Consider the following 27,226-nt stretch of genomic DNA (forward strand, 5'->3'; position numbering starts at 1 on the left):
TATAAACTTCAAATTGGAAGTGACTGTGCTTCTCCTGGATAAATGATTTGCCTTTATTTTATGAGCATTTGAACAATCCATCTCTTCATATCCCTTTCTTTAAATTTATAGTTAAAACACCAAGAGATGAATCTGTGGCCCTTTACTGGTGAGTGTTTAGCATGTAAGACTCTATTTTTTGACCACTAACCTCATTACTGTCTCCACAGTACTTCCTCTTGGCTGTAACTTTATCATCTACTTACTTCTGTTATCTCGATTAGGAGTCCTCTTGCAAATACTGTATAACAAAGCAAAGAGGAATGAAAAGATGAATAAAAAATATAAGGAGAAAAAAGGTTTTTTAGTTATATTCCTTTATATTCATTTTTTTCAAAGCACAAAATTAAATATTTAACTCTAACTTGTATTTTAAAGACTTCAAAAATGCAAAATAAAGCTGGTAAAAGTAAAAATAATTATTTTGTTAATCCATGTGTTCCATTGGTGATTTCAAAATCTCAATTGCCAAAACATTTTTTTAGATACAAGACATTTTAAATTGTTTATCATTGAAACTTTCAAACATATAGAAAAGAAAATGGCATTATAAACACTCATAAACCCATCACCTAGATTTAAAAATGGTTCATATTTTGCCATATTTGCTTCTTCCAGTTTTCTGCTGTTGAAGTATTTTAGAGTAACACACAAATACTCCTCACTCCATACAAAGGCAGTATGAAAGTGAGCATAGGCAAGTTTTCCTAAGACAGACGAAAGAGAAATGCATGTACTAAATGATGTATCCACCAGGACTATAACACGAGCCTCAGGGGAAAAGTGTGCATTTGTAGGGGGCAAAACACATCTTTCCAAGGAGAAACCACTTTCGTGGGATGATTTGATGGACTTCAGTTTTGTTTCTGCACCTGTCACTGGGCTAATGAAAAGACCATCTTCAGGATGTTCCATGACACCCATTTCCCACACATGGGGTGTAGTCCCATTGCAATGCAGTCCCATCATTACTGAAGGCAAGTGTCGTGATGCTGGTGAGGTACCAGTGGAACTGGCACAGTCACTTTCTGTTACATACATAGATCCCAAATACTTACAGATCCTTCAGAACCACCGATGGCAAGTGTGCTGTGGATGTAGTGAAAGGAAATGGCATCGACGGGGTAAATCTTATTATTTTTTTTAAATCTGCTTATTATTTTGCTCAACTTTCTTTCGGAAGGCATACTTCTTCTTCTGTACCTCTGGGCTTTGGTCCAAACATTCAGATGCCAGCTGGCCTTCAGCACAGCTTAACCCACACTCTCCCTGTTTGGAAATGCTCATATACAGCCAGTCTGGGCCTTCAGCCTGGGCCTCCACCCAACCCTGGTTGCTGCTGGTAGCCCATGTTTTCTAACTCCTGCATTAAGACTACAGCCAGCCAGACATGGAGAGGGCACTCTGTACCTTTTCAGGCCGGGACAAGGTTTCAGCCTTACAAGGAGTTCTGGGAACCCACAATTTATTTAGTTGTCTGATCCCAACTCCCAGTAACCATCACTTCTGAACCCTGTACTTCATGTACTTCTGAACCCTGTTCAGCATATCTGATGGGGACTCCATGGGTTTCAACAAGACCTTTTAAGAAAAATTTATTGAATTTATTGGGGTGACATTGGTTAATAAAATTATATTGATATTAATTGTACAATTCCATAAAATATCTTCTGTACATGGCATCGTATGTTCACCCAAAGTCAAGTCCTTTTTCTGTTACCAATTATCCCCACTTTATCCTCTTCTACATTTTCCCTACCCCCTTTTCTCCCTGGTAATCACTATACTGTTGTCTGTGTCTATGAGTTTTTATTTTCTTAATACCATTGCCTTTTTCAACCAGCCCCACAGATTCTTGATTCATGTTCAATCATGGACATTCAGCTGAGGCTCTAATCCCCCACTCTAGGCCTGTGTTCTGGTGTGGACCACACTGTCTGGGCAGTGCTGGTATGCTGGTCCTTGAACCACATGGAGCTGGCTGGGACCCTGTGGAAATGCAAGAATGTGTTCCAGGAGAAGCCAGTAGGCACTGGTGTTGGAGCTGAACTTCACTAAAGAGATGCCATCTTTTGGTGGCTGGTTCAGCTTGAACTTATCAGAACTAGCCACCTTGGGCTCTTCTCAGAAGCAACTTTGCCACACTGGTTGCTTTTTCACTCCCCTCGGAAATTTTAATATCTCCCCTCTGTATTTTAGTATGAATCTCTGAAAAGCAAACACCTATTTTTATATAATCACGACAACATTTTTCGCATCTAACAAAATTCATAATACTTTCTTACCATTTGATACCTAGTCTAGCTTCAAATTTTCCAGTTATCCTCCCCCTCCCCAAAATACTTTTTCTAACTGTCAACACATCTTGACCTTAGCATGTGTGAGGTAAGCATGCTCAGAGCTCCCCTGTGCCTCTATTTAGACATTTTGTTTCCCTCTCAATGCCAGTGGGCATGGGTATATATGGCTAAATTGTTAGTAAAAATGCAGTGATGAAATGTATCATATTGTGATCCCTTCAGTTGCAAGAGTTATCTGTGATATATTTAACTCATTAATAAAAATTATCCTCTGAAAATTTCAACTTTCAATGTTTCTATAAAATAAAATGCCATTTATCATGAACTATTCAAAGGTTTTATTAATTAAACATAATATGCATTGTTTTTTTAAATATAGGCTCACTCTACCCAAAAGCTTACTTGTTTACATATTTACAGCTGTGAAATAAAGAAAAGCTTCCCTTCCAATTCCTTCAAAATGCTAAACATTGGTACTTTTTTAGCATTTGACTATGTTCTCTGCCTCCCTTTTAAAAAGTTGGATTTGATGTTAATGCTAACAATTGACATTATTCTTTGTATAATTCTATGTTCCTATTGAACATAGTTTTATTCTTTCTTTTATATGTTTTAGAAGTATTAGAGATACATTTCTTTAAAAAATTTTTCAGCTGCATGACTTCATAACCATTGCCTAATTTTATAAAGCATCAGTAGATCAGGGATCTGGCAAATGTTGTTGTATGTTTTAAAAACAAATTTCCAGTAAATCCAGTTTTCAGTTTACACTTACGAAGTCAAAATGTCAAGATGATTCAAAGAGAATACATTAAATTGCAAGTGAACTTTACAGATTTGATTTGGGAAAGATAGCACAAGGTTCCGTGAGACCGTGTGTCTACAGTGTGTGTGTCTGAGTGAGCAAGCAGAGCTTGTTCAGGAAGATGATGTCAAAGGCCAGACCCACTTACGCAGATACCTTGAGGTGGAATTGACCTAATGGAATGAAACTTTTTTTCAAAAAAAAAAAAAAAAGTCAGAGCATGTGGGAAATATTACTGAAGTGTCTCATCTAATGAAAATCTCAGTGAGGAATAAACTTACAGAAAAGCATGGACTTAGGGGTGAGGATGGAAAAGGATCCATTTCCACCATTCAGGTGAATGGAAGTAATAAGAACTGAAAGTATGTCAAGCAACACATTTAATCTTGATGTATATCCCACAGGAGCGACTTTCCACTCCCAGAACTTTTTGGAAGGGATTTGAACAATAGATTACAGTCGTCCAGAAGAAATAGAGTTAACGAATTCAGAGATTTATTTAGGGGAGTTTGAGGACTGAAATCCTTGGAGTATAGGATCCAGATTTTTTAAAAAATTATTTTAATTGTTGTTCAAGTACAGTTTTCTGTCTTTTACTCCCATCCCAGCCCACCCCCAGGATCCAGATTTTTAAGTTGAGGTATAGTGTGGCAGTGTGTTAACAGGGGGCATAGTACATTCTGTTCTCACAGGGGTGCAGGGTTGAGGAAGGGTACTCAAATCAGTTAACTCCTTCCAAAAGTGGTCTAGACTCCTGCTGGTCATTTCACAACACAAGAAAAGCAGGACCAGGGGAAACCACTACAGTATTCTGGGGAAGAACTGCTGGGCTCTGATTCTCATTTTTATGAACTTTATGCCAGTAGATTTTCACAGCAAAATTATCCAAATGCCAAGATGTCAATAAGCAGTAGCCCTGCTGGAGTGATGGGAGAAGGACCTCTGAAAATTTTCTTCTTCATAAAAATAATGAGGTCACTGGCAAAAAAATTATAACATTTTCAGTTCTCTGGAAAGTAACTGAAGACTTGCAACAATCCAGAAAACATTTGTTTAAGAAAAACAACTGATTCTTGATAAGACAGTGAGTGCCTCATGTGTATACTAACTCGCCTATTCTCAGCTTCTTCTTGGCAGCTCCATGGTAACCTTGAAAATCAGCAGCCTTTTGAACATAGTATCTGTGAAAACCAACAGCCTGGCAGTCACTGGAGAAGTCAAAATGGGTTTTGTTGAGGGGGGAAAAACAAACCCCAGCTGGACAGTAATTAGAGTGGTAAAAACATAATTTATTAAGAAAAGCAATTGCAGTAGGGGAAGCAGACCTCAGTGCAGAAACTGATTCAATTCTGAATACACTAAGAAAAAGTGAGAATTTATAGCCAAGGAGTGGCGTGGGGATCAACAGAGGGACAATAAGGGGATACATCAGGGGTAAGTGGGAATTCTGACCAGACAGGGCAGGGTGATCAGAAATCACCTGGGAAGGAGGTGGAGGATAAGGAACTTGATTGGATATCAAGGGTGATGAGACAGCAAGGATGGAGCATGATGGTTAAAGTTAGCAGGCGGTTTGCTAAAATTGGGTGAGGCAGAGATAAACAGGGAGGCTTGAAAGTCAGAGACTGTCTGAGAGGAGAGTTCAAGGGAACCAGACTAAGCTTGGTCAAGCAGAGAATCTTAGTCACTTTAGAGCTTCTCAGAAAGCCACCATGCCCATGGAATAGTTGTTATTTGACCTGACTGGCTGCCCAATCACAGGATGTTTTTTTGTATTACCTCATTCAGTGCTCACTCAGCCCTAACCTTAACCTTAACCCCAACTCCAACCCTAACCCTACCTTAGTCACTGTCTGGTCCTTTGCTTCAATCAGGGACAAATCTGAAGGGCCATCCTAGCTCTCTCTATAGGACTGATTGGCTGGTGCCTTTTTTGGAAAAGCTGCTCCATTTAATCTCTTCTGCCCAATCCTATTCTCTTACTCCTCCACAGATATTCATTGCTGACAGCTCCCCACCCCCATCAATTTTTTTCTGCATACAAATCACTGTTTTAGAATCTGTTTTTAAAGCCCCCAACTTCAGATAGAAGTCACAATAATACTAGAGAAAGGAGGAGTATTTGAAGCAATAAAATCATTAGGAAGGCCAGAAGGGAATGGAATTAAAAACACAATAGGGAGTATTGATTTAAAAGGGGAAGTTTTCTCTAATTTGAAGAACAGAAAAGGGGAGATAGAGACAGGTGGGAGAACTTTGTGAGTCACAATAAGACTGAGAGACAGGGGAGAATTGCTTCCCTAAGAAAATTAAAATGTTAAGTAAGCAAAAATGGAAATATGTGTTAGTGAAGCAAAACAAATATTTGTCCCCTGCAAGTGACACTGAAGAGCACAAAACATAATCAGAAAGAGCAGAAAAATAAATCAGAGAGCCTGATAGCTGTGGGAAAAACAGAGGATTCTCTCTTAGTCTTCTCAGGCCAATACTATTTTTTCTTTCTGATAATCTGCTTTCTTTTCTCTCCTCCCACTTTGTTTATTTACCCTGGCCATATGGATACTACCCACTTCACCTTTTATTTCGATATGGCCTCTGGTTCTACCTCCTGTTTTTTAATTTGTAATTCCTGTTTGGTACCTGCTGGTTGAAGATCACCAGACTTTTCTGTAGAAGCATTTACAGAATATGACCAATGTCAGAATTCAGAGATTTTGTCAGGTTTTACTGTGAGTACACTGAGCACTTTAAATCTGCACTTGGCTCCCTCTGACTATAAGTTTAAATCCCAGCTCATCTCATCAGTTGAGAAATGACTGAAAAACCTCTAGGTCAAAAGCACAGCCTTAGTCTAATCAAGCTGTAACTAGGTTTGGGTTTGAGGGTAGAGGGTCGTTTTGTATTGCTGTCTATTCAGTGGAGGCTTTGGTTTAATAACCATCAGGCACCTGAGTTATAGTATGAAATTTTATAACAGCTAGAATTAGTTTTCCCAAAATCCACATTTTACATTTATATGTTGCTGGGGCTTTTTTTTTTAATTCGGGAAAGTTTATTCCTGATTGTTTGAAGACATGAATGTGTTACGGAAAATCCCAAGTGGATCAATAGGACTTTCTGTTAATCCCATTCCATCTATCAGATAATTGACATCCAAGAATGATATTTTGTAGCAGGACAAATTCTATATATTTCTCTGAAGGTATAAAGAAAGTTTGTCTTTGAACTTCAACAGTGTCTGACAAAAAACTTATTAGAGGAGAAAAAATGACATTCATGGGCAAAGTCATTTTTCTTTGAACTCTCAAAGCTGTTGATTAGTGACTCAAGTAGGGTGGACTTAATCCTTATTGAAGTAGGGCGGGCACCCTGTTCAGGTCTCCAGTACTTGTCTCTCCAGACTTGGTGTTCAGATCAAATCTGGAGAGTTTTCTCCACTTAACTGATTGGCTGCGGTATCACACTGTGCCTCTGAGCTGGGAACTATGTGTTCTTGGTGTCCTTCATCAATCTTATCAGAAGTCTGCTATGTCTTGTTGCTAATTTTTGTAGATTCTTTTTTTTTCTTGTTGTTCAATACAGTTGTCTCCATTTTCACTCCACTGCAGCCCCACCCATCCCTGCCTCCCACTCTCTAAACTATCCCCTTTGGCTTTGTCCGTGTGTCCTTTATGTATGTTCCTTAATGGACTGTCCCCTATTTTCCCCCATTATACCTCTCTCCCCTCTCCTCTGGTTACTATCACTTTGTACTTTATTGCAGTGTCTCTGGTTATATTTTGCTTGCTTGTCTTTGTACATTCTTAATAGGAGCTTTTAGTTTACCTTACTTTCAGTGTAGAGTCTTCTTTTTTATTTTGAATTTTTTATGTTTACTTTCATCAGTGAATTCCCTAATTTCTCTCTTATAGTGATTTCTCCCATTGTATATAAGTGCTTTATGTAAAGATCATTGACCCTTTGTCATGCATTTTGTCAATATTAAGTCTTAATTTGTCCCTCCTCTTTGAACAAACATCTTAGGCTACTTCCATAACGCTCTGAATACCTTCACTCTGCGATTCCCATGCATTTGGTCATTAGGTACCAGCTGCCAACCAGCTCCTACCCTCACTGCAGCCAATAATACAATTTAACTTTCAGCCCTCCTGCTGTCTCCTTAGCTAGGCTGAAGCTTACTTATCAAGCCTGACTTTTTGGTTGTTTTGTACACCTGAAACTAATGTAATTTTATGTCAGTTACACCTCAATTTAAAAAGTTATGCTCTAAAATATTTAATGAAGTAATTCTAAAGTTGTTTATATAATGAGGTAAAAATCTAAATTAATGTTTTTAAGTAAATAACTTATTTTCCATCCTCATTAATTTATTGAAACTTCCTATCCCATTTACTGGTGATGTCACCCTTTTTCTTTTATACATTTTTATATAGAATAATCTTTGTGTCTCAGGAATAGAGAATGTTCTACAGTGGGTTAAAATGCCAAAGTAAATGTGAGATGTTTACAAGCTATTCAATAAATAACCTGTGAATCAAAATTAACATCAGTTTAATTTTGTTTCATAATCAATTAAACATTTCACATAAAAATACAATTAAAGACTCTCCAGGTTTTGCTTTAATTTCACATTTCACACATTGTACAATATTTACAAGACACTCATTTTGGTTGTTTCATAACTCGGGAGGGAGGAGACCACGATCTCCCTGGTGGTTAAATAAATACACCAGAAGATTTCTTTCATTTTCTAATCTGGGAGATCCAAAACAGTTTTTGCTCTCACTATAAAATTTAGATAAAAACCATAACCTTTGCTTGCTTCTCATGTTAAACATTAAGGACGATATACAAACAAGATAGCTTTGTTACTAAGGTAATGATACCTTAAAAACATACATGGCTATATGACAATTGCAAAATTTGTTAAAAAAGAACTGAAAACAAATTGGTTTTCCTGGGAGCTTGCTTTCTTCCTTCCTTTCTTTCTTCCTTCCTTCCTTCCTTCCTTCCTTCCTTCCTTCCTTCCTTCCTTCCTTCCTTCCTTCCTTCCTCCCTTTCTTTCTTTTTGGTATATTGCATTAGAGAGCATCTATCTATAGATATCATTAAGAATAATTGTCCTTAAAAACAATAAAAAATATAAGCTAAATAAAAATAATAAAGAAATGCTACACAAAATTTCATTTTATAAAAATTATTACAATCTTGAGCCGTATTTAGACACTATTAGCTGGGAACACTGCATTGTAGAAACTAAAGTGAGAGTACATTCTTTTTTACCAAAAATCCCAATGTTCACAGAAACAAACAAACAGTGACATAAGCTGAATATTCACTGTCTCAGAAGTAAAGCACAGGCCTTTTGAATAATTGTCCAGTCAACTTGTGTCCTTAAATGGAAAAGGGCAGCCACTGACCACTGAAGCTCTCTGGTACCTGCATTTGGGGCTGTACCTTTCTTTAAGAGGGTGTCACCTGTGGAAGTGAACTCCTTAAATAACTGTCTGCACCAACGATTTACAGCATGGTTTAATCAATCTATAAAGACCCTTCACAGAATCTGAAGTTGAAATTCATAGAGATACAAATAAGTAATAATGCTTGATGAGTCAATCCAGGAAGAAGAATACTTCATGGCTGTAATACCATTTCAGTCACAGACTTGTCCCCACTGACCCCTACTTATTTGTCTGTGAAATTACAGGAGAAGGTCCCTGGATAAAGCACCTTCTCGCTTGCTAGATATAAATGTAAGAAATAAAATTATCCCTTAAGAAAAATGTATGCTAAGTGTTCAAGTTTGTTTTTAGGTTAAATGAATTGGACTTATGGTTGTTGCTTTTCTAAAGACATAACTACAACAGTGAAGAAAGTTAAATTATCATGTGAGTATATCCAAAGATTGCGGCTCAATAACATAGTTAATTATTCTTAGGAAAAGTACAAAAATCAGTGTTACAATTAAAATATCCTATAATACCCACAGAATTCAGCTTCCTTTGCTTGACCCCATACTTTTCATAAATGAGGGCAATCAAAGCAGTTTAGAATTCTATAGTCTATCATTTCATGCCCATATAATTCATTAAAGTCCAAGATTACAAAATGGTTCACTGTCATCTTAAAGAAAGTGAAATTAAATTCCTTAAAATTTTTCCTAGAAAAAAATTTAAAGTTGACAATAATTTTTTTACCCTATGTAATCACATTGGGCAGTGTGTGAGGATTAAAACCACAAATACCACGTTTTTATTTTAGTCTAAAATATACATACTGTATTACTTCCGACTCTCAGATGAGAATCACTACCTTTATTAATCCTCACGTTGAATGCAAAATACAGAAGTATGTAACTTCTTGGAAAAATATTACCTCTCTGTGTGACGAGGAAAATACAATCAAGAAAATGTATGTTGTAGTGTCCAAGTTGCATGAGCATTTTTCAGTTTGGGAACCTCATTGGTTGTGTGAGCTGAGTCCTCAAAATGGTTTAGTCTATTTATGATCTCCTCTCCAGAACAGACAAGGAAAGAAGGAAACAAATTAACCACAAAAGCACCGTCCTCAGAAATCTGGGAATGCCTTTATGATGGACTCATAGGTAGGTGGGGGCGGTGGTGAAAGGCCCACGGGGAGACTGGTACTGGACCAGTGGAAATCAGGGCGGCTCAGGCCGTGGGAAGTGTTGATGGTGGGAGAGGTACTGGACGAAGGGAGAGTCATCACATGACTGTCCGTCTCCACCGGAAGTGGCGGGCTTTGCAGAAAGGGATGGAAAGTCGAAGCCCTGAAGCTTGATTTCCTTGGAAAGGAATTACCTAGCTCCAGAGAAGCTTGTCGCTGGAAAGTGAGACTGGCCAGGCTGAGGTTGCTGCGACGTTCATAGCCACTGTGGCGGTAAAACCCAGTCCTGTTGAGGCCGTGAGTGTACGAAGACCTAGATCGCCGACTGGAGCTCCAGTGGGAGATGCGGGCACTGGCTCTTCGTCGAGACAAACAAACAAACAGAGCCCAGATAAATCCTCCTATTACAAGCCCAATAGCCATGGACACTGTGAAGGACATTATAAGATCCTCTGAAACAAAGAAATAAGTAAAAAACCAATAAGTGATTTGATTTGTAAATAGGGTTTCGACTAAAAACACAGGGCAGTGGACAAGTAGTAATTATGGAGTAGTACAATATGGTTCCAGGTGAATATAAATAAATGAAAGCTGTTCCATTCCTTTTTATTTAAACGAAAAAAGAGGATATACAACAAAAAGGACATAAAACTACATTTTAGGTATAGCATTCCCTATTGCTTATGTTATTTTATTATCTTTAAAAATAAGTAATAGAAATAGTCTCATTTTTTTTAAAAAGGCCAGTCTTTAGCTCATAAAAATTTTATGGGGTTGCAAAGATTTTTTCCATTTGAGTTACAGTAGTAATGTGCCAAAAATTGGCAAAGAATTTTGGAATCATATTTATTTTGCCTTTTCCTCTGCTCTCATCAACCCACTCTTGACTCCCACTTGCAGGCTTCATGATGTCTCACTTCCTGTGTTCATTCTGAGACAGGAAGTATTGGGCTAGAAGCACCTGTGGACTGACTGATTCATATTATATTTCCTAAAATTCTGGGCTATCACTTACATCTATGACTCACTGATGAAATGACCTATGCAGACTACTGGGCTCTTTCTTGGCCCCCAAATTCTACTTTATGCTGTCATTATGTCCTTGTTCGATAGTAATATTCCTGTCTCCTGAATTTTCATAGAATCTCTACTATACAGCATTATCCTTCAATTCATAGAACTTGTATTCAGATTTCCTGTTCTGGTAAAATGAAGAAGGATAGAAAACCTTACCAAAAATAGAAATTCTACCTTATTGCTTCTTTGTGGGAACTAAAAACCTATTCTTGAGTGAACCTGGGTAACAGAGCCTCTGCTTTGAATGAAAAGACACCCTAGATATTAAAAGACCTCTCCAGCCTTATGCTCACCACATTTCTCCACTCTCTACCCTGTGATCTAACCTTCAAGACGTGTTGATTTTCTCACTAACCCAAAGCCTGCCATTCTCTCTTTTAAACTCTATGCTTTTCCATGTATTTTTTTCTTTGTATCTGGATGCAACTTTTACATTTCTGTCTGGAAAACTCAATCTTCAAGCTCCGATTCAAGTATGGCATTTTGAATAGAGGCACCTACATTTAATTAACCAAAATTAGTTACCTTAAGTAGAGGGGTAAGTTATAGTATCTAATTACTTATCTAAGGATTCCATATTGAGAGATCCATGGACTGGAAATTAGCTAAATGGGGTTGTGAGATGGGGAAAATAAAAGAAGGGGGGTTTCAAATGCTTAAACTTTTTTCATGAAGAGGTAGAATCTGTTTCCCCACCCATTGAATCTGATCTGGCTTCATGCCTTGCTTTGACCAAAAAGACTCAGTGGAAATGAATCTGTGCAAACTTCCACTCTTTCTGCTCTTGGGAACCCTGCAATTGCCAACGTATGAACTCATTCAGCTGGGCCTGCTGTTTGATGAGCGACACATGGCCCAGTTACCCTTATGGCCCTGACCAAGAGTTTGTCAAACTCCAAACAGATTGATGACATTATTCAGATAATTTAGATTCTAGTCAACCCAACATTTGAGTCTGATACATGAAAAAAGACCAGAAAATGCATTAAGCTGATCTAGGTCCAGATTGCCAGCCCACAGAATTATGAGTCAAGTAAATGATTATTTTTGGCCACTAAATTTTGGGGTGGGTCGTTACACAGCAAAAGCTAACTGATCCTGGGTTTCAAATTCAGCTCTCTCCCTAACATGTTGTATGTTGTATGATTTTCAGGAAATTTGTTTGGTCTCATTGATTTTATTATTTTTAATGGACTTAGATTTCATGATTGCCAAGGTTTTTTCCAGTTTATTGTTGCATATTATGACAATGTATAGAAAATCTGTAATTCAAAAATAATAAAATAAACCAATATGAATAAAAATATAAGAATAATTATTTCTCTTTAAGTTTAGGATATATATTTAGTATTTTTCCACCTTTTACTATTATATTTATATCTTATGGAAAAAACTATATTTTTTATGTCCTACTTTCACAATTATCTTTACAAATATAAAAATCCTCAAAGACAATTGGTTATATTAAATCTAAACAATAATTTTTATAGTAGAAAGATGACTTTTAAATTACAAGACATTTTAGGAAAAATCTGTTAAACCCAGTATTGTTCTTCCAAAGTGTATGTCCCAAAAATAATATTAAGTCATAGCCTTAAAATGCAGTCTGTTGAGATAAGAATTTCTCTGAGTTAAGCTCTATCTGAAAAAAACAAATAAATTAAGCTAGAACTTAAAACTGGCCTTACTAGTAATATAGTAAAATTCCAAATTCACTTCCAACTGTCAATGCCCCAAATATTTGGAACCTATAGAAGAAGGTATAGGAATTCAGGGTTTCTAAGACTATGGCAGCAATGTGAATCAAGATCTCCCATTTCTTCCAAAAAACAAATAGAACAACAAAATAAACAAATAAAACTGTACAAAACCCATGTCTTCAGTATAATTAAAAAACAATGAACATTCAACTTCAGGTTACCTAGAAAATGATCAATGAAAAAAATACAGATATCAATAAATTATCTCCCATGCTTCCACTGCAAGCCTACATGGAGAGAAAAGGCAATTTTGTAAAAACTATGCTACAGGAAAGAAACTTTTGAGTTCATACAAGAATGTGAGGAGACAGTCTTGGAAGGACTGCCAAAAGATCATATCTCATCTGATTTCATTTACCTAAAATGTCCAGAACGGACCAAACAATGGAGATAGAAAGTGAATGAGTGATGGCCCAGGGCTGGGGGGTGAAATGGGAGGGAATGGCAGTGACGGCTGTGGCAACAAGTTTCTTTCTGAAGAACACAATGTTCTCAGATTAGATTGTGGTGATGGTCACCCAACTCTGTGACGACAATAAAAACCATTTAAATGTGCCCTTTGTGAGTGAATTATATTTCAGTAAAGCTGTGGAAAAACAATGAAGAAAGAAAAGGAGAGGTTGTTTGTGGGAAACACATAATAAAGGAGAAAAGAAAGAGTAAGGTGAAATTTTAGGATCATTTAAAATGAAAGAAAATTAAAAACAGTTCAAGGACACATAACCCCTCCCCCACTTTCACTTTCTAAGAATAAAACTCCACCAGCAAAAATACCATACTTTGCTACACTGAGAGAGGAGGAATCTGGAATGATCCCCGGGAGCCTGGTGTGGACAGGCAAGGGTACATACCAGATGTGATAGCCTGTTATGAATAGAAATACTTGGGAAAGTTATGACAAATCAATACCATGTACTTTATAGATATATTTCCCCAAACCAAAACCTCCATTAAAGAATTTTGAATATTAACAACTTCAAATATAGAAACAGAGATATGGGGTTTCAGCTAAAACAAACTTTTAAAACTGCTTTGTGCTCAAACTTCTAATTTTATCAGTCCTGAAAGAGTCTAAGGCTTATGTGAGGAGAACTAACACAAATTAATTTAATAATTGAATATTGACAACTAGCATTTGTCAGGGAACTACTGCTTTCACTCATGTATGACATAAAACAAAGAGACAAATCCTCAAGTTCCTGAGATAAGTATCATTGCTTTTGTATATAAGCTTATGCAACCACCAGGGTCCGATTGAGGATCCTAAACATATCAGGATATATGCAGGTATAACAGATGAGAGCAAAGAAATATGTTCACTTTATTTCAGCTAGATGGAGACAAAACTAAGATCTGGAAACAGATTCAGTTACCCAGTAAGAGCGAGGAAGGTTAGAGGTGTCTGTGTGTGACATCAGTGTGTCTACCCTCTCGGCTTCTCTACCACTGTCACCTCTGACAAACAACATGCTTCTGATGGGTTATCTACAGTGAAAAATAGCATCAGGTTCCATTTCATTAAAAAAATCGATAACTTTAAAAATGTAGACTCAAGGAAAAATAATGCCTTCTTATTAAAATGATTGAGAAAATTAGTAAAGAAAACCAAAATATGTGGAGTGAGAGATATATTTATATGCCAGATGACTTTGATTTCCAATATATATTATTGTTCCGATATAAGAAATTAAGAGCCACATGCAGACTCCAGTATAGGAGTTGTTAAAGAATATTTTCAACTACCATAATCTTTGTCAATGACAAATTTCAGTTGTGTCAGTGAAAAGATTATTTTTGGTGATACTAAAAGTAGAATAATGTCTCCACAGGAGCAATTTGACAATAAAACTATTTTAAATGAGTCTGTGCCCAACATTTTGGGAAATGGCAAAGAGTAGATCATTATGATTCAAAATATATTCTTATTATAAATAAAAGACTATGGTTATGTATACATCTGAAGAGGATTAAATAATGAATTTTAAAGGTGCATTAGAATGATATATACATCTTGGTAATAAACTATTCAAACTTTGGAGGAATATAAAATACAATAAAGTGGAACTACAGAAATTATAAAAATGAAGTACAAAATTCATGCTGCCCTGGCTATGGGAGCCCCTAATTTCTGTTGCTCAGTTGAGCACGTGTGCCATGAAAATGGTCTCCTTCCCCAGAGTCAATCAAAGATTTCTTTTACAGATTATTTCATTAATTCTAATGCCCTTGCTATATATGCAGAATTTTTAATACTTAAAAACAATAGTAATGACATAAGACTCTCTAAGACTTGCTGAAATAGCTAATCTGTCTTGCTAAGCTCCTTAAATGCAAACTGCAAGTACAAGTGTGAAATGCAGAAAAGCAATAATGGAGAAATGGCAGGAGTCCTAATTGTAACAGAGTGGTCTCCCATAAGGATTTTTTGTGTTTATAATGAATGATTTTTCTGGCCCCAACTGTAGAATCTAAAAAAATAATAGTAATAAAAAAACATCGGACTTCCGCCAAGATGGAGGTATAGGTGGATATGCCGTGCCTTCTCACACAACCAAGCTTAGGGACAACTAAATATTAGTATCAGAAAACACAGCCAGAACACGGAAAACAACTTTTTGGAAGTCCGCTAACAACAAATTCTTCAGCCCGACCGGTAAGGGGCGAAACCGGCGTCTGGTGAGGAGTTGCAAAGGAGGGCTCGGTCGGATCGGGCGCAGAATCCAGACATGCTAATCCAGACGCACGGGTTCCAAACACAGGATTGGACCTAGTGAGCGACCGAGCAACCCACCGGGTGAGCGACTGCGGAGGAGACAGTGGGGAGGCGGTGCAGTGTGTTGACTGCGGTTGCCTAATTGCGCGCCAGCGAGGGAGTGGGCTGTTGGACGGGCCGCGGTGGCGATAGAGGGCAGCCAAGGCGATAGAGGGCGCAGCCATTTCCCTGCTCTGACCACGCCCCCACATACAGCGTCACAACCCAGCGACCTGAGAGTCCAAGGCGCCGCTTCTCACATTTAAAGGGCCAGAACAGACCAAAAATGTCGCAGGAAGACCTAAAAGCCCCAGAGATAAATCTAAGCGACGAAGAAATAGCAAAACTCTCAGACGCACAGTTTAAAACACTGGTCATCAGCTTCCTCATAGATCTGGTTGATTATAGCCACAAATTAGAGAAACATATGAAGGCTAAATTAAGGGAAATGAATGGAATTCCACAGGAAACCCATAGAGATGAAAAGGAAACTGGGACTCAAATCAATGGAGTGGACCAGAAGAAAGCAAATAATGGCCAAACAGAAAAGAGTGAAGAAGCAAGAATTCAAAAAAATGAGGAGAGTCTTAGGAACCTCCAGGACATCTTTAAATGCTCCAATATCCGAATTATAGGGGTACCAGAAGGGGGAAAGACACAACCACCAGTGGAAAAATTATTTGAACAAATAATAAAAGAAAATTTCCCCAATCTGGCAAAGGAAATAGACTTCCAAGAAATCCAAGAAGCCCAGAGAGTACCAAAAAAGTTGGACTCAAGAAGAAACACACCAAGGCATATCATAATTACATTAGCCAAAATTAAAATGAAGGAGAGAATCCTAGAAGCAGCAAGAGCTAAGGGGACAATCACTTACAAAGGAGTCCCCATCAGACTGTCAGCAGATTTCTCAAAAGAGACCTTACAGGCAAGAAGGGGCTGGAAAGAAATATTCCAAGTCATGAAATCTAAAGACCTACAACCAAGATTGCTCTACCCAGCAAAACTTTCATTTAGAATGGAAGGACAGATAAGGTGCTTCTCAGATAAGACCAAATTCAAGGAGTTCATCATCACCAAGCCCTTATTATATGAAATGTTAAAGGGACTTATCTAAGAAAAAGAAGTTAAAGAAACATGAACAGTGAAAGAACAACAAGCTCACAGTTATTAACAACCACACCTAAAACGAAAGCAAACTAAAAGAACAGCTAGATCAGGAGTGGAAATATAGAAATGAAGATCTCAAGGAGGGTTAGCAACAGGGGAGTGGGAGGAGGAGATGGGGGGAGAAGGTACAGAAAATAAGTAGCATAGACAGTAGATAGAAAATAGATGGGGGGAGCAAGAATAGCATGGGAAATATAGAACCTAAAGGACTTGAGACACATGGACATAAACTAAAGGGGGGGTAATGGTGGGGATGGGGGGGCAGGGTGGAGGGGTATGAAGGGGGGAATAGAACAACTGTAACAGCATAATCAATTTAAAAAATAAATAAATAAAAAATAATACAAAAAAAACCATCTATCGGCAATACAGCTTTAAAATGATAAATATTTAATTCAATTCTGGCAGGCTTCTGACAATACATGCTGGGAGCTTTTTTAAAAAACTTATTATAAAAGAGATTATACATAAAAATACATTGGTTCGATATTCCTTTTTTGAGGAAAGTTTGCTTTTTAATTTCTCAACAATCATAGGGGAAGAAAAATGAGCCATAATTTTACTTGGTATAATTATAATATAATGCAAGTAATGAGACAAAAGAATTACTTTAAAAAATGCAGAGATCCCTTTGAAGGCAAAAAGAATGAGCTCTAAAATCAGTAAGGTATGGAATATGAATTAGATATTGTTATCCTAAATTGTAGTGTCTCTCTATACGACTAGCAAGGGGCTGGCCCAGAAGTCTTTAATGAATAAGTATGTTTAAATGGTTATATAACTTATCCAAGTCATTTTACCTATTTGGACCTAATAATAATAGTCACTATAGTGTCTTCCAATTCTAACATTCTAATATCAAATCTGGTTTTCAGTAAACCTAATCAAATACTTCAACTTCTGTCCATTAGTGTTAAAATTTAGTACAGGCTACCATCTAGTGGCCTTGAGTTGAACCGTTCCAATATCTGAAAAGTGATCTTGTCTTTGACAATGGAATAACACATTGATCTAGTCACAAAGTCCTTTGCAATTATAAGAATCAGGAGCCTAGCTATTAACAACATAGGCTATGCTGTTCTTGGTGCCCTCCAGTGAAGGATTCAAGTAAAACAATGCTGGCAAAAGGTTTTCAGAGAGAATAATTTTTAGGGCATGGAAAACTCAATTAATGACAATTTCATCAAAATGCTTTTTCTGTGTATCTCATCTGCCAAAAATCCTATTTGGTTTGTTTTCATAATACCTCTATATCCAGAATTCAGCTTCTTATTAGTACTTTGCCACCTCCCTGGTCCAAGCAACCATCACTTCTGACCTGTCATATTTCAATAGCCTGTTACCTGCTCTTCCTGCACCTGTTCTTGCCCGATTCTCCCCGGCTACACTCTATTCTTGGTGTACTAAGCCAGAGTGAACCTTTGGAAAGTCAAATCACATCATTCTTCTGTTCTAAACCCTTCATTTCTTGAGTAAAAACAAACTCCTAAAAATGACCTTTTGTAAACAGAAATTCCAGCATGGTCTGTGTCTAATTTCTGGGTTCATCTCTCCTGTTCTTCTGCCTCATTCAGCTTCATCCCCACAGCCCTCTTTCCCACCAGACACGCACCTGACTTAAAGCCTGGCCCTGGATGGAACTTGCTCCAGAAGATCTTTCCTCGGTTCTCTGAACGGTTCATTTCAGTTTTGGCTCAGATGTCCACCTCTCATTGAGGCCCACTCTCACCAGCTGATTTACTACCAGAATTATGAGTGGAAACTAGACTGATTAGTTTATACTCTTTAAATAAAACTAAATGACATGCATGAGTATCACAGGCCCTAAGTGTCATTCCATTTGTAAGATAAAATAACTTATTTTCAGGATGGTCAGAAAAAAACTTCCTAAAACAAGTGACATTTGAGATGTCTTCTTGTGTGGGTTTTAAAAACAAACAGGTGAAAGTCTGGGAGACTGTAAGTAGTTTTGGCCAGAGGCAAAAGTCATAAGGAATATTCTGAATATGATTATTCAACAATATTGTTAGAAAAGAAGGTAAATTAAACAGGAAAGGGATATCACACCTCTTCCTGTATATGATGAACTAACTTGAATCAAACCACTGGTAACAATTACAAAATACAGATTAAAAATATTTTTCAAAATCTGAAGTCTTGAGAGACCTACCAAAACTGGAGAACATTTTCTTTATTTATTTTTAATTGAATTTATTGGGGTGACATTGGTTAACAAAATTACATAGGTTACAGGTGTACCATTCTATAATACATCATCTATATATTGTATTGTGTGCTCACTAGCCAAAGTCAAGTCTCCTTCCATCACCATTTTTCCCCACTGTACCCTCTTCCACCTCCTCCTACCCCTGCTTTCCCTCTGGCAGTCACCATACTACTATCTATGTCTATAAACTTTTATTTTTTCACCCAGCTCTGTAAACCCCCACCCCTCTGATGGAGCAAATTTAAATAGAGGCAAAACATTGGTAGAGTTGTGTGTGATCTCATTAGACTGGGAAAACGAAAGTGGAGGTTCAGGGCTGCCCAGGAAGATGGACTCTGGGGAACACTCCACACTCTGAGCTGGGCCAGTGAACACCTGCCCTAAGTGGAATAGCAACCTTAGAGAAAAGCCTAAGCAAAGAGGAAAATGGGGAGACCTGCGTTCATAACACTGAGGATTATGATGTTAAACTAGGTCAAACTTTTACACTGACCTCAAAACTTTACACAAATCTGCTCAGGTCATTCACTTCTCTGCAGATGTGACTTGTGTGTAGTTACTTGTGTGTGTTTGATAACATTGCTCCTGAACTCCCTTAAATTCTTCAGCTCTGCCGATTTCTGTCCTAACATGTGCCTGTCATATAGTTGGTGGCAAGTCAGTGCATTTCAGTAAACTAATGCCCTGGATGGATAAATACATGAATGAATGAATGAATGAATGAATGAATGAGAGAATGAAGGAAAAGTGAATGGCCGAAAAGTCCTTCCTGGAATCATCTCTCTGTTTGCATCTTATCTGACCTTCTAGGAACAGGTGAAGTCTCTTTCCTTCCAAGAAAGATTTAGGGATCATTTCTGCCATATTTTTAACAAAATAACTATTATCAATCATTACAATTTTACTATATATTATCTTATAATATTCCAAACAATAAAAGCATTTATTTGCATATGTCATGGACATACAATCTACTCCAAGAGGTAATCTTCTTGAGGACAGACACTGCAATTTGCGGGAAGATTAATTAAGGTGAATAAATGCAAGCTTCTGAACGAATGATGCTACCCAAATACACACAGTGCTAGCCAAAACAGAAAAGCCACGTGGTAAGGCAGGAAGTACAACCAAAAGTATATATTCTTCAGGACTCTAAGTACCAAGGGGATAACCAAGATTAAGGATACCTCTCTACTATTTCATTACAGCAGGGTGTCGCGAACTTCCCCAGATTGTTTCCCTCTGCTTTCATGGGGATGTTTTAAGCAAAAGCAAGAAATGCAAGGTGGTGTCTCCAGTTCTATTGTCACTCAGGCTGATTTTGCTGCCCACCCTTTCACTAATTACTTTAATATTTACACAACATTCAGTAGGATTTTGGGGGTGATTACTATGAAAATGCAAGGTGTTATGCCTGGTAATCACCTGCTTTCATGATCGTATATTTTAGCATTAAGTGAAGTAAACCAAGAAAATTTTATTTGTGAAACAACTTTTTATGCAGGTTAAGTGTTTTAAGTCTGGGGAATTGATATGATTAATGCACAAGTTTTGTTTTTCTAAGCTAGTCTTTCTTTGCTTCCCTGAGTTCAAAGTATGAAGCAGCCAGTTGATTTTGGAAGTCATAGACAATGTCTTACACAGTGTTTTACAATATTTTCAAAATTATGTGTGGAGTCTGTGATCACAATACATATCAATTTAATATGCATAAGAAAGGAAATAAAAACATAGACATTTATGTTTTAGGCAATGTTTACATTTTACATATTTGCATTTACATTTTTGCATCTTAGACTTGATATTTTTTTACTTCAGAAAAATGTGATCTTTTATATATTTTCCTGAAAACATTATATCCGCTCAACATGTTTGCCCTGGTTTTGTTAATGCTTATCACTGTAACACTTCCTGGTTTTCATTATTTTTAATCTATTTTCCATTGTAGTCACATAAGACAAAGAAACACTAGGACCTATCTTTGGAACAGTAAGTTTGAATTCCTTCTCAAGCACAGATTTCTATATTTTAAAAGAAAACCTATCATTTTTAAGATTGGCCAGTGGGCTCTAATTAAACATTTGCTCTTGCAGATTCAAGTTTATTTTATGATTATCACCCATGTTTTAGTCAGTGAATAATTATTTCTTTTCCTTAAGTGAACCTGACATTTAACTTTTAACGTTTGGGGAAAAAACAGATTTGGCTTTTATAATTAACTTTTGCAGTAAGAGTTTCTTTACTTTTAAATACATTTGTAGAGCTACTTATTTCTGCAATGAAGAATTTAGTGTAAACACCCTCCAGCTGTTTTTCAGCACAGGCTTCACACATTCACCTTTTCTGTAAACGAGAACGCCAAGTCCTATTGTTACAAGTATGTATAATTAGTCGTCTACAGTTCAAAGGCTTATTTTCTATTGGTGTCTACCTAGAGTTACCAGGCCGTTTTTAAGATGTGCAAATATCATTAATTTTCTTCTTTCTAATTTGGTCATATAGGTTATTTAGGACGTTCCCTATTATCTCTCCTTTTCAAACTGGGAGCCAACGTCAATGGTTGACAGTAAAAAGAAGTCATTCATTCCCTGCATGCAAATTTCTGTGATGGTGGACAACCAGGTGACAGTCAGCCCCCGCTGCTCACTTGCCACCTCAGTGTTCCCAGCAGGTCCTCGTGAACAACACCAGAAACTCTGAAATAGTTCTCTGAGATGGTTAAAAACTTGTTCGAGACCAGTGAGTCATTGATCTCTCAATAAACTCCATTTTCTCCTTTAAAATTTTTTTCTGGCTGTAACTCAACTTGCCCCCTTTATTTTAAAAATTTTCCCGAACCCCAGAGTACATGTCAATTTTACATTTTGATCCTCCCCTGCACACCTAACCTTGAACAACTGGTAATTTTGACCTCCCTACTGCTGCCGGTATTTTCCTGGTAGCTGTGTCTGAACACAGAAAGTCCTTTGGGTTGGTGCCTTTTTCTCTTGTGATAAGCCTCCTTTGTAATGTTATGTGTGATCTCATTCTATTTCAGCTTTTCTCTTTAATTTCATAATATGATTCCTTATTTTATCTGTGTTATCACACTCCTTAAGTACAGATTTATTATTTAGATTCACTTTGGGAATTAAAAAAGTATAACATTGGCAATGTATGTTAAAATAACCTCTACAAAAATTCATGGTTTCATTAAATAAAATACAGAAAACAAATGAACTAACTTTAAATGGACTAAACAAATGGACTAACTTTAAAACAAATGAAACTTCCTTTTCTAACAAAATCCACATTATCATCTTCCAAAGAGCAGTTACGGCTGCCTTGTTCCTCATTTTTATTCTTATTACATTCCAATTATATTTTGTAAAACCAGCCAAATTTATACCTGTTGCATAGATTCTCCTGAAGTGTCTTCATAGCCCACTTTAAAGACCTTTATGTCTATTGTAATCGATTGATGAAAAAAATCAGTTCACAGTAAATAAAATGTCTCAGCTAATGCAGCATATATTTTTGCACTCTAAGTTTTGATTAAAAACAGGTAAAGAAAATAGCTTACCCCAAAAGTTTTCTGGCCATGGACTCTCTAAACTTGTTGTGTTATTAGCCATAATATCCACAAGAAATAGAAGAAAGAAAAGAAAACCAGGAGGAAAGAAAAGCCAGTGTGTCCAAAAGAAGCACTGGGATTCTATGTCTTTGTGGTTCAGCAAGAGAAAAATAATTTTCACACAACCCCTCATATACTGTGTTTGCATAAAAGGAAACAAGTGTATCATGTTTCCTGCTTTTATACTCAAATTAGCAACTGTTTTTCTTATCTTGGAATTCCACATGGTTCCCGAGACACAAAACAATTTCCTTCTCGTCATTTCCTCAGCTGACATACTACATGCCGACCTCTTGGCCACCTCCAAAATGCTTTTGGGATAAGAGACTGTTTTTCTTGTCCTTTCCCCATCTCCTACAGACACGTATAGGAAGAGTTCAAATTCTCAGCTACTGCACTTTGGGTTAAATTTCCATAGGATGAGACTGTGTTTAAAAAGTTTACTTAGTTTACAATGTTTAAAAAGTACACTTAAATAGTAAGTTATAGAGGGAAACAATTTTAAAAATCCATATTCTGTTCAAGTACAATTAATTTCTAATATCATTTGTTGTAAACCTCAGTTACTTGTTGAAATTCTTAACATGTCTTATTCTAATTGGTATAAATTTTATTTCATAAACATTACATAAATATAAAATTTATTTCATAAAAATTTTATTACATAAATATTTATCTAACAGGCTATTTATATTCTTCATTAAATTTGTATTTAATGAAGAATTAAAATTTGTATTTAAATACAGAAAACAGATTCTATAGTGAAGGGGTCTTTTGAAAAACAAGTAGGAGAAACATACATGCAAACATTCAAGTTCAACAGAACTGTAAAGGAGATAGCGAGTAGCACAGTGACGGGTGACTGCAGTAACATTTTCCTCGTGGAAAGGTCTAGGAGAAGTGATGACTTTAGTTTCGTGTATGGAAGTATGAAAATAATTCTACCAAGTAGAGAGCAGGTAGTAAGGTAGAAGGACAACATCAACAAAGAAGGGGAGTTATTACAGTTCCCACTGGGGACCTCCTTGGGAGGACAAAAGTGTGTGGATGGTGGGGCTGTAGGAGACGCAGGTTCGTTGAATTTCAAGTCTGACTACAAGCTTTCTTAGGTTCGTCTAGACCCTCTGAGCACTGGGAAGTCACTAAGTGGGAGTCATAGTGCCAAGTTATACTTAACAGCTGTACTGTACTGCGCTCAGTGACCTCTTTCCTCCAGCTTTGATAAACTCCAGCACCAACATTTACATAATCTGCATTCACCGGAATTCTCATTAGATATGACTTAGTATGAAGTAGTAATCATCTTTGTGAAGTAATACATTTCTGAGTAGCTGTAAGAATATTCAAAAGAAAGAAGTTTTTCTCATATTCATCTTTACACTCCCAATTCTATCAAAACTAGGTCATTTCTGCTTATTTTCTCAATTTTTATAGCTTTACACTAACTGTAAATGTACTGGAAATTAAAATATGACACCAAAAGGAGAATAAAACTATAAAAAATATTTTTTTGTTGTTCTATTACAGTTGTCCCAATTTTCCACCCCACTTTGTCCTCCTCTGCCCAGCCCACCCCCTGCTCCCACACTCAACCCCCACCCTGTTGTCCATGTCCATGGCTCATTCATGCACATACTAGTCCCTTCCCTTTTTTTCCCCTTTATCCCCCACCCTGTTCCCCTCTGGTTGATGTCAGTCTGTTCTTTGTTCCATGCCTCTGGTTCTATTTCGCTCACTTGTTTGTTTTGATCATTACATTCCTCTTATAGGTGAGACCATATGGTATTTGTCTTTCACCATCTGGTTTATTTCACTTAGCATGATACTCTCCAGTTCCATCCATGCTGTTGCAAAAGGTAAGAGTTTTTCTTTATTTCTGCTGTGTGATATTCCATTGTGCAAATGCGCCACAGTTTTTTTCTACCCACTCATTTACTGATGAAGACTTAGGCTGTTTCCAGCACTTGGCTATTGTAAATAATGCTGCTATCAACATAGGGGTGCATAGGTTCTTTGGAATTGATGTTTCAGGGTTCTTAGGGTACAATACCAGCAGTAGAACTACTGGGTCAAAAGGCAATTCCACTTTTAGTTTTTTGAGGAAATTCCATACTGTTTTCCACAGTGGCGGCACCAGTCTGCATTCCCACCAACAGTGCACTAGGGTTCCCTTTTCTCCAGCTTGTTGTTTGTTGATTTGTTTGATGGCCATTCTGACAGGTGTCAGTTGGTATCTCATTGTGGTTTTAGTTTGCATCTCTCTGATGGCTAATGATGCTGAGCATCCTCTCATACGTCTCTGGGCCCTCTGTATGTCCTCCTTGGAGAAGTGTCTGTTCAGGTCCTTTGCCCATTTTTTAATTGGATTGTTTGTCTCCCTGGTGTTAAGTATATAAGTTCTTTATATATTTTGGACATCAAGCCCTTGTCCAAAGTATCATTGGCAAAAATGTTTTCCCATGAGGTCAGATCCTTTCTCATTTTGATGTTTTCTTTAGCTGTGCAGAATCTTTTTATTTTGTAATCACATTTATTTATACTTTCTTTTATCTCCCTTGCCCTAGGAGATACACCAGTGAAAATATTGCAGCATGGGATATCTGAAATTTTACTATCTATGTTCTCCTCTAGACTTTTTACAGTATCATGACCTATATTTTAGTACTTCACTCATCTTGAGTTTATTTTTATGTAGTGTAGGTTGGCAGTCAAGTTTCATTTTTTGCACATTCCTGTCTTGATCTTCCAACACCATTTATTGAAGACTATTTTTACTCCATTTATGCCCCTGTCCCCTTTGTCAAATATTAATTGACCACAGAGACATGGGTATATTTCTAGGCTCTCTATTCTGTTTCATTGGTCTATGTGTCTGTTCTTATGCTAGTACCAGACTGTTTTAATTACAGTGGCCTTGTAGCCTTTTAGTATAGTTTGATGTCAGGTATTGTGAGCCTTCCTACTTTGTTCTTCTTTCTCAAGATTCCTGAGGCTATTCAGGGTCATTTTTTGTTCCATATAAATTTTTGAAGTATTTGTGAAATACTTCACTAGATCTGTGAAATATGCCTTTGGTGCTTTAGTAGGGGTTGCGTTGAATCTATAGATTGCTTTGGATATTATGGACATTTTAATGATGTTAATTTTTCCAATCCAAGAACACAGTATATGTTTCCATTTATTTCTATCTTCCTTGATTTTTTTCTTTAATGTCTGTAGTTTTCTAAGTACAAGTCTTTTACCTCCTTCCTAGGTACTTTAGTCTTATGTACTTTATTTTTCTTGTTGCTATAGTAAATGGGATTTTCCTCTTAGTTTCTGTTTCTGAAATTTCATTGTAGTGTACAAAAATGCCTTCAATTTCTGAATATTGACTTTGCATCTTGCTATTTTGCTAAATTCACTTAGTATGTTGAGTAGTTTTTTTGGTGGAGACTATAGGGTTGTCTAAGTACACTATCATGTCATCTGCAAAAAATGACAATTTTACTTGCTGTTTTCCAATTTATATGCGTCTAGTTTCTATTTAGAGATTTTTTTGGAGAAAACACGAAGATTCGTGTCTACAGTATTCTTGCTGAGGTTTATTTCCATATAATCAAGTAAATAAAATCTTTATACTCATGATCAAGGAAAGCAAAATAAGGGCTCATATTTTATTTATTTTTTAAATATATTTTATTGATTATGCTACTACAATTGTCCCATTTTTTTCTCCCCTTTACTCCTCCTCTGCCCTATACCATGCCCCCCATCATCATTCCCTCACCTTAGTTCATGTCCATGGGTCATACATATAAATTCTTTGGCTTCTCTGTTTCCCATACTATTCTTAGCCTCCCCTGTCTATTTTGTACCTACCATTTATGCTTCTTATTTCCTGTACCTTTTTCCCTATTCTCCCCCCAGTATCCTGCTGATAATTCTCGTTGAGATCTCCATTTCTGTTCCTGTTCTAGTTGTTTGCTTAGTTTGTTTTTGTTTCTTTAGGTTGAGTTGTTAATAGCTGTGAGTTTATCATGTTTGTGTTCACATTTTTATCTTCTTTTTTTTAGATAAGTCCCTTTAATATTTTATATAATAAGGTCTTGGTGATGATGAACTCCTTTAACTTGACCTTATCTGGGCAGCACTTTATCTGCCCTTTCGTTCTAAATGATAGTTTTACCGGATAGAGTAGTCTTAGATGTAGGTTCTTGCCTTTCGTGACTTTGAATGCTTCTTGCCAGCCCCTTCTTACTTGTAAGGTTTCTTTTGAGAAATCAGCTGATAGTCTTACGGGAACTCCTTTGTAAGTAACTGTCTCCTTTTCTCTTGCTATTTTTAAGATTTTCTCCTTATCTTTCATCTTGGGTAATGGAATTATGATGTGCCTTGGTGTGTGCTTCCTTGGGTCCAACTTCTTTAGGAGTCTCTGAGCTTCCTGGACTTCCTGAAAGTCTATTTCCTTTTGCCAGATTAAAGAAATTTTTCTTCATTATGTTTTCAAACACATTTTCAATTTCTTGCTTTTCTTCTTCTCCTGGCACCCCTAAGATTCAGATGTTGGAACACTTAAAGTTGTCCCAGAGGTTCCTAAGCCTTTCCTCATGTTTCTGAATTCTTGTTTCTTCATTCTGTTTTGGTCACATGTTTATTTCTTTCTTCCAGTCCAAACTGTTGATTTGAGTCCCGGTTTTCTTTTCCTCACTGTTGGTTCCCTGTACATTTTCCCATATTTCACTTTTCATAGCCTTCACTTTTTCCTCTATTTTGTGACCATACTCAACCATTTCTGTGAGCATCCCAATTACCAGTGTTTTGAACGGTGCATCTGATAGGTTGGTTATCTTTTCATCACTTAGTTGTATTTTTTT

At 36.9% G+C, this 27,226-nt stretch overlaps 2 protein-coding genes and 1 pseudogene across 3 annotated transcripts in view; all 3 read right to left on the minus strand.

Moving 5' to 3' along the window:
* The window catches only part of VIP (vasoactive intestinal peptide), a 43,286-nt gene extending 20,876 nt beyond the window's left edge, over positions 1-22,410 (minus strand). Inside the window, exons 1-2 of one of the 2 annotated variants that reach the window (XM_053668774.1) lie at positions 22,320-22,410; positions 246-280 (exon numbers count right to left, since the gene is read on the minus strand). In XM_053668774.1, coding sequence (XP_053524749.1) covers positions 246-280; positions 22,320-22,339 — 55 coding nt within the window. In that variant the 5' untranslated portion in view covers positions 22,340-22,410. Of the gene's footprint in view, positions 1-190; positions 281-22,319 lie in introns of both variants that reach the window. The other variant, XM_053668775.1, reaches the window with a different exon arrangement.
* Positions 493-1,540, minus strand: LOC128627962 (mitotic checkpoint protein BUB3-like; annotated as a pseudogene).
* MYCT1 (MYC target 1) lies at positions 7,679-22,503 on the minus strand. Its single transcript, XM_037157643.2, has 2 exons — positions 22,320-22,503; positions 7,679-10,223 (listed from the first exon to the last, which is right to left on the minus strand). The coding sequence occupies exons 1-2, from the start codon at positions 22,501-22,503 to the stop codon at positions 9,712-9,714; spliced, it is 696 nt and encodes a 231-aa protein (XP_037013538.2). The 3' UTR covers positions 7,679-9,711.
* Positions 22,504-27,226: the final 4,723 nt, after the last annotated feature.

Source organism: Artibeus jamaicensis, unplaced genomic scaffold (genome assembly GCF_021234435.1).
Source record: "Artibeus jamaicensis isolate MK-2021 breed Jamaican fruit bat unplaced genomic scaffold, CSHL_Jam_final contig_497, whole genome shotgun sequence".
In the NCBI taxonomy this organism is placed as follows: domain Eukaryota; kingdom Metazoa; phylum Chordata; class Mammalia; order Chiroptera; family Phyllostomidae; genus Artibeus; species Artibeus jamaicensis.